Consider the following 8,335-nt stretch of genomic DNA (forward strand, 5'->3'; position numbering starts at 1 on the left):
TCGAAGATGAGGATTCTAAACAGTGTTCTGCTAGCCAAAAGCAGTGGCTGAAGTTATCCCTGGCGATCTTTCCCTTACCTAATGGCTCCTTGTCCCCACAAGGCCAACAGTAGATGTCTGAGTCCCTCCCAAGCTGCACCTTTCCAACCTACACTCTTCCTCTGTGCTATTTCTTTCACGAAGAGCACACACGCTAGCCCTGAACCCACCTTGTCCTCAGTCAGCACTAACAACCTAGTCCTCTCTGCCAGCTTCGCTTTCCCATATGACCCGGCTGCTCACAATTCTGAGGCATGTTCTTGCTTGTATGGACAAACAGAATGTCACCGATTGGCTAGTCTATAATGACGCAGATTCTGTACGATTCTGATTCAGAAGCATGTAAATCGGAGATGAAGAGACCATCGGCCGAGGAAGGAGTTCTTGTGGGATGTTGTCACCACAGAAGGGATCCAATGGGCTCAGAAGACAAGAGAGGGATCCAAACTCCCTTTCATAATTGAACCTCTTTCTACAATAGCATCATTAATGGATCTTTATTTGTAGGTCGCATCACTCTTGACCTAATCAATTCTTCACAACTACATTCCAACTGGGGATTAATCTTCAGAAAATATATTTTGGGCAATCACATTCAAACCAGAGATGAGGGTGAATATTTGGATATCTATAGTGGGGTTGGGCATTATTCTTCCCACGTAGTGTACCCGTAAGATCTGTAACTACCTCCTTCCCCACGGGAGCCTCACTGAATGACGTGAATTCTGGGTAATTGATGAGGTACAGACACCAAAGCTCATTGCCATATCCTATCACCAGTATCAAGCTCGAAACAGCAAGAGCCACCTGTGGGAAGGAAAATATGAATAAACTTTACGGAATCTCTAAACTATAAACCCCCAATTTAATCAAAACATTGTTTTAGACTCAGTTCTCTTATATCGATGTTCTTTAAATGTAGAAATCAGTGGCCTTGCTGGTGACTCCTTGTACAGGTTTATACTGTACATTAGCCATCTTCATCCTCACAACTCACCTCCATTTCCACCTGCACACACACATACACACACACACACACCCACACACATACACACTCACACACACACACACACACACACACACACACACCCTGCTGCTCCCCTTCCTCATCCTAAATGTCCCCATTACTTAATATCCCTTATTAAAATCTAAATTCCGCAATCGTCTGTTTGAGTCTGGCTTGTTTCACTTAACATATTGTATTTTACACTCCCATCCGTTTTCTGAGAACAAAACACTTTGCTCTTACACACAGATGAGAATCACATCAATGTATATAACATTTTTAAGCCATTCATCCAGTGATCAACAGCTAAGGGTATTCCAATGGCTTGTCGATTGCACACAGTTTGGCAAACAGAATGGATGTGCAGGGTCCTGGTTAGTTTTTATTATCAGTTTGACTCCACATGGGAAGAAAGAGCTTCAGCTGAGGAATTGCCTCCATCAGATTGTCCTTTGGCCAATCTGTAAGGAATTTTTTTTTGATGGTTGATGTGGAAGGGTCTAGCCCACTATGGGGAGTGTCGTCCCCTATGAAGGTGGCCCTGGGTTGTATGAGAAGGAGAGAAATCTGAGTAGGTCATGGACAGCAATCCAGTACCCAGCATTTCTAAGTTGTCTCTGCTTCCTTTCCTGCCTCTAGAGTCCTGCCTGTGTTCCTACCCCAAATTCGCTCAGTAACATACTAGTAATAGAAGCCTAGAGTGAGACAAACTCTTTCCTCCTCAAGTTGACGGCTATGATGAGATTGTTCTTCTTGTTGCCTACTTGTTCTTCCCTTTTTTGAAAGTTGTCTCTGTTTATTGTTCTTAGAAAGATGATATTACATGTTTTCTCATGGGCTCTCTGTCTCTCTCTGTGTTTCTCTCTGTCTCTGTCTCTTCTTCTCTCTGTATTTGTGTGTTTGTGTGTGTATATGTGCATGTTTGTGTGTGTTTCTGTGTGCATGTGTGTGTGTTTGTGTGTGTATGTATGTGTGTGTTTGGGTGTTTGGGTATGTATGAGTTTTTCTGTGTGTATGTACCTGTGTGAGTGTGTGTGTGTGGCTGTGTGTGTGTGTGTGTTTGTGTGTGTGTGTGTGTGTGTGTCTGCTTTCCAGGCTTAAAAAAATCCCCAAGGCTGTAAATCTCAGCAGGTGCCTAGAGAAGGAAGATGAAGGGGAGAAATGGGGAAAAAATATTGAGGTCAGCCACATTGTGGACCAACAGTCACATAATGGCAGAGGAGTCATAAGAGCAGAGAGAGAGTAAAACTCAAAGAGTGAAGGAAAATGTAGTTAAAACTAAGATAGAAGGGAGAAAAAGAAGATGGTGCACTTAGAAAAGTGGTCAGATTTTAAAAAGCTGCCATAAGTTGTTAAGCTCTAAGTACATATAAAAAATTATAATGTTAAAGTGGAAGGGAATTACTGGGAAGAGGGAAGGGAGGGTCAGAGTGTGGTGGGGACAGGGGAGGGTTCTGAAAAGCATCCTTTTGAAGATCTGAAGAACTATGTGACACAAACTATTAAAGTGCCCTCTAATTTACAGGTAAATTCCATCCTTACCTTCATCCAGTATTCTGTCTACCCATATTTCAAAAATAAAATAACCACATCTATTTCATCCTGTTTTTCTGCATTTGATCTAATGAATTCCGTGTATCCAGAAGTGCTGGTAAATTTTAAAGACATTTAATATATGACTGGTCGATATCGGGTTTGTCATCAGTTTATCCCGACTTTGGAAGCAGGTCCAGGAGCTAATTTTTCCTCACTCTTTGCAAAGAATCCATAATTCATGATTGCCATTGACTTCAATACAAGGTATTTAATCCTGTCAAATTCCAGCTTTGTGTGAATAAAAATGTCCGTCCTCTAATTGTGGGTTTTGATAAAGCTAATTTTGGTGTGCTATCCAGTGGGCTGCCTCGGAGAGAGAGCCGAGCAATATTTCTGATACGGAGAATGGCTTAAAGATAACCAAAGGAACGATAGGAGCTGGGAAAATAACCACCAAGGATGTTGGTGAATCAGAAACCAAAGACTTTTTCAGAAAAAAAAAATGCATGAAATGAGCTAAATGGGCAGACTGTTACTCCAGTCATCAGAATATTTGGGTGGGGACTTTACTTTGGGCCTCCAGGAGGCTACATGAGAAGCTAAAGCCTAGATGCTGGAAGTTTCTAAGCGTAACTAGGGAAGAAACTGGCCTAAGAGGGCTTCTATGACGTAAGCAGAGCCTGGATGATGTCACAGAGCACTGGGCGGAGGTTGCGCTTCTCTTCCACTTGGGGGCGCTTGACTCCTTGAAGGTGAGTTCACTATCTTCGCAGCGGGGTGTGAAATCCAGTTCAGCTCCTGAACCCCACAATTGTTCAACAGCCTTTTGGTGCCTGACCGGTTTCCGAAGACAGAATCTGGCCGACTAGGACATTTTCTTTCGGTAAATACGTTTATGAAGATTACGGGGACCCTTGTAGCCCAGAAAGCTAAAAGTTTTCCCTCGTACAGCGAGTAACCATAAGTTCTGATGTCTTCCACGTTTGAGAGCTCGGCGGATGGTCTGGGCTAGTCAGTCTAAGAGTATATTAACCTTTGCTAACAATATCTAATTCATAATCTTACTAAAATGCCAAAGCTCCTCTCTGTGCCTGTGCATTTCAGGAGATAATATTTCTTTTTTGTTGTTGCTTTTTCTTTTCGGAGCTGAGGACCGAACCCAGGGCCTTGTGCTTGCTAGACAACTGCTCTACCACTGAGTTAAATCCCAACCCCAGGAGATATTATTTCTAAATGTCTGTTGTTGCCTACACAAAAGACTCTTGTTGCGGTCGAAGATGCAACAGCTTCGCGGAATAAACCTGGGGCTGGGTCAGGATGCACAGTCCAGAAAGCCAATGGACTGGTGTGCTGTGTCTCTGGGCAGACACCTGTGGATGTTGCCACATAGTTCATAGTTAGAGGGTAGAAGAGGGGTGTGGCCACCCTTCTGGCTCCTTTGTTATCCTTTCTCTGTTCTGCTTGCTTAAAGTGGGGACAGGGATACTTAATCCCACACTGACCTAGACATTCAAGGAGAGGTTCCTCAGCAGAGGCAAAGTGCCTCGGGCTGAAGAAATGTGTCTGAATATGTTATTCTGAGCTGTAGTGAACCATTTGTTCATTTCCCTTTGAACTTTAGATTTTGATTTTTGAGGCAGGGTTTTTCTGTGGGTAGCTTTGGCTATCCTGGAACTAACTCTGTAGACCAGGCTGACCTTGATCTCACAGAGGTCTGCCTCCCTCTGCCTCTTGAGTGCTGGAATTAAAGGTGTGCTCCACCATTGCCCAGCCCTCCTATGAACTTCTGATTATGACAGAATTAGATTCAGAAGCTCAACCCTGTCTACCATTGCCTTCCTCACCTGCTCCAAAATTCTCTTAGACAAGAGCCTTGGTCCAGCTCCCACCTTCACCCCACCCCCATTGTTCTTGCAGGCACTCACATGACAGAGGCAACAGCATTGTGTTTGGTTTAAGCAGGCGAGCTCGTCAAACCCAGGCCACGGGCAAGTATGAAGCCTGAACACAGAACAATAGCCACAAGACAGTGGACCAGGATGCCGTGTCCTAACACACGAGGTCTACAGCCAAGAAGAAGAGGATGTCTCTTAGGAGGATGAGCACACCATCCTTCCAGAAGCGGAGGAGGAGGCCTTCTCCCCAGGCCCTGGGGAATATTGTGGGCTGCAGAATTTCTCACGGATGGAAGGAAGGTGATGAGCCCGTCACCCAATGGAAGGCCATCATTCTAGATCAACTGCCAATAAATCCCTCTCTCTATCTGGACAAGTATGATGGAATTGAGTGTGTCTACAGACTGGAACTTCACAGCGATGAGAGGATTTTAAAGCTTAAGGTCTTGACTCCCAAAGTAGTGTTTCCTCAAGTGAAAGACACCCATCTCACAAGGGTCATGGTTGGCCGAGCTGTGGAGCATAAATTTGAGGGCAAACATGGCTCTAAGGACAACTGGAGGGGGGTGGTCCTAGCCCAGGTGCCGATCATGAAGGGCAGGTTTTACATCACCTACGAGAAAGATCCAGTCCTATACATCTACCAGCTCCTGGATGATTACACAGAAGGTAACCTCCGTATCATCCCAGAGACTCCTCCAGCAGAGGTGAAGTCAGACATTGACAGCGACATCTTAACAGGTCATTGTGTGCAGTTCACCAGAAGCGACGGGTCCAAACAGATCGGCAAAGTCATTTACAAAGTTCTAGCCAAGCCTTCCATGTACTTCATTAAGTTTGATGTTGACGTCCACATCTACATTTATAATCTGGTAGAAAACATCCGTTAAGGTGAAATTCACAAAGTGTGGGGGATGTAGATGGGTAATTTATAGGATTGGGGGGAAAATGTTTGTTTTTCTGTGTCAGATACTCAAGGGCCTTTGACAACCCCAGTATCTTTTCCAGTGGAATTTGTTTTTGCTCTAAAAATTAAAATGTGCGACGTGACGTGTTGTGTGTGAACACTTTGGTGGAGGAGACGGACTGTGGTGGATGGACAATCGAGAGGAAGCCGGAAAAGTGAAGGCTGTAAACAGTAAGTCTAATGTCACATAGACTAAAACAAACAGGACTGAGCTGGTCTGGACTTTAGGGAGAGAAAAGAACTGGAGATGAGGCTTAGAGGAGCAGGGATGGCACGGGGGGAAAAAAGATGGATGTTTAGGAACAGTGGAGAGGGGCCAGACATAGATAGAGTCTCTGAGGTGAAGTTTGAGGGAGAAACAGACTGTTGGGGAAAGAGGGGCAGGGAACAGGGAGGTGATCTTGGAACTCAAGGGGAAACCCAATAAACTGATCCAAGCAGACTCAGAATCAGAGAAGGTCGGGGATTGTTTGACTAACGAAACCTAATGAAACCTGTTTCTCATCTGTAGATGTATTATTTTTAATTATGTGGGTGGGGGCAGGGCATGAACACAGGAGACCACAGAGACAAGAATAGTCAGGTCCCCTGAAGCTGGAATTAAAGGTAGTTGGGAGCCATTGGACAAGAGCTCAAAGAACAAATCCAAGTCCTCTTTCAAAGCAGACGAGCCCTTGATCCATTGCTTATCTCTCCAGGCCCCTAAAGTCATCTTTTTAAATACATCCAACCTTCACATGCAGAGAAGAGACCAGGATGAGGGTAAGAAAGAATAAGTTGATGGTGATGTGGAAGAAAGACAAAAGAACACATGAGGGAGTAGAGGACACTGAGGGACGCAGGAATTCAAGATGGAGTTCTCAAAATGTGAAGCAGGAGACCAGGAAGAACAGAAAGCATCTAGAATGAGTTGAACTTGGGCCGCATCCATATTGGTCTCTTTGGTTCCTTAAAGAACAGCCAACCATCACTACAGAAGGTGGATGTGAGGTGGAGGCTTCCCCGGAGGACATTTTGACAAGGATAACTCAAGAGTAGTGAATGCCAAACTGAGTTTATATCTATCGATTCCTGAAAGAATCAAAAAATCCATTATTTTGTATGATCAGTAAAAAGTAATTTAAAAGAGAAGATGAGGATGCTGTGAGCTTCTGTCAGGTGTTACGTGGATCCTGTGTTTAGCTTCCCTGAGCGCTGTTTGCCTCCGTTGCATCCTGTAATATTTTTTGAGGTCTCTGCTCAATGCCCCTAGATGATCACAAGAGCTCCTGCACTGGCTTGTCTTGCCTGGCTCTCCTTCGACTGGATGGCTTCATACACACCTTTGGGCCCTGTTACCCAACTAACCGCAGGAAGTTCCCGTATTTTACTCACATGTAAGCTTATCCTCAGAAAACTCCTGATGGTGCCTCCAGTGCAGAGGTGCTGAGCTCTTCCCTATGCCATTTGCCGTGACTTTAAAATGCTTTGTGGCTCCTGACCATGTAACTCTCTCCTCCTGAGAAGCCCTTGTGCACTCCATGGAGTATCCCTGAGCCACATCTACACCCCAAGAGTTTCTCTGGTGGCAACCTTATCTTGGACTCATTCATTGCTGTTTCTTCTCTCAAGAATAAGTTTCTCACTGCAGGACTTGAAAATACTTTCTATTGTTGATTAATTCTGCTATTTGGGAGTTTTTATACTGGCTGGTTGTCTGACAGTTTCATTGCTGCGAAAAGACACCATGACCAAGGCAAATTTAAGGGACAATATTTTTTTGGGTTCTTTTTTTTCAGAGCTGGGGACCGAACTCAGGGCCTTGCACTTCCTAGGCAAGCGCTCTACCACTGAGCTAAATCCCCAAACCCAAGGGACAACATTTAATTAGGGCAGGCTTTCAGGTTCAGAAGTTCAGTCTATTTTCATCAAGGCAGGAATCAGGGAAGCGTCTAGGCAGACATGGTGTTGGAGAAGAAGCATATCACCCCCACAGTGATATGCTTCCTCCAACAACGCCACACCTACTCCCACAAAGCCACACCTCCTACTTGTGCCACACTTCCCATGAGACAATCACATTCTAACCACCACCCTGATTTTATGCCAACTGGACACAAGCTAGAGTCATCAGAGAAGAGGGCGCCTCAGTTGAGAACATGCGTCCATAAGATCCAGCTGTAGGGCAGTTTCTTAGTGATTGGTGGGGAGGGCCCAGCCCACTGTGAGCAGCACCATTCCTAGGCTGGTGGTCCTGGGTTCTATAAGACAGCAAGCTAAGCAAGACATGAGGAGCAAGACAGTAAGCAGTGCCACTCCATAGCCTATGCCTCAGTTCCTGCCTCCAGGATCCTGTCCTGTTTGAGTTCCTGTCCAAACGTCCTTTGGTGATGAGCAGCAATGTAGAAGTGTAAGCTGAATAAACCTTTTCCTCCCTAACTTGCTCTTTGGTCACCGTGTTTCCTTACAATAGGAACCCTAAGTAAGACAATTTCTTATAGAAACAGTGTGTCTAGTAGAGCCACAGACGCTTACCTCATAACCACAATTAGAGACGTATAGACACTTTGTTTTAATTTAAAGGTAAGACTTGCTCATGTACTGACCTGTGACGTTCTAGTTTGCTTCCTTCTCTCCGTAATGAATGCCATGATCAAAACTAACTTGGGGAGGAAAGGGTTGTTTGCATTACAGGTTACAGACCATCACTGAGGGAAACCAGAGCAGGAGCTTGAAGTGGTAACAAGGAGCACTGCTTGTTGGCCTGCTCCCTGTCTCAGTCATTGTTCTGTTGCTGTGAAGAGACACCATGGTCAAGGCAACTACTATAATGAAAGCATGTAATTGGAGGATAACTTACAGTTTCAAACGTCTGGTCCATCATCATGGCAGGGAGCATAACACGGGATCAAT

At 44.8% G+C, this 8,335-nt stretch overlaps 1 protein-coding gene across 2 annotated transcripts; it reads left to right on the forward strand.

Annotated features, from left to right (window-relative positions):
* Positions 1-3,323: 3,323 nt before the first annotated feature.
* On the forward strand, positions 3,324-6,564 carry LOC134481110 (Y-linked testis-specific protein 1-like). 2 transcript variants are annotated; one of them, XM_087577191.1, is made up of 3 exons: positions 3,324-3,464; positions 4,499-5,614; positions 6,142-6,564. In XM_087577191.1, exon 2 carries the CDS (start codon positions 4,665-4,667, stop codon positions 5,364-5,366), a length of 702 nt encoding a protein of 233 aa, XP_087433317.1. In that variant the 5' UTR covers positions 3,324-3,464; positions 4,499-4,664; the 3' UTR covers positions 5,367-5,614; positions 6,142-6,564. The 2 variants fall into 2 exon arrangements, with proteins under 2 accessions (XP_087433317.1, XP_087433319.1); XM_087577193.1 differs by having other exon boundaries at positions 3,336-3,464; positions 4,544-5,614.
* The last annotated feature ends 1,771 nt before the right edge of the window (positions 6,565-8,335 follow it).

This window comes from Rattus norvegicus, chromosome 11 (genome assembly GCF_021556685.1).
Source record: "Rattus norvegicus strain SHRSP/BbbUtx chromosome 11, alternate assembly SHRSP_T2T, whole genome shotgun sequence".
Lineage (NCBI taxonomy): Eukaryota > Metazoa > Chordata > Mammalia > Rodentia > Muridae > Rattus > Rattus norvegicus.

Excerpts from the sequence above, each read along its gene's own strand:
- LOC134481110 (XM_087577191.1), top strand. The coding sequence starts at position 4,665 with ATGTCTCTTAGGAGGATGAGCACACCATCCTTCCAGAAGCGGAGGAGG.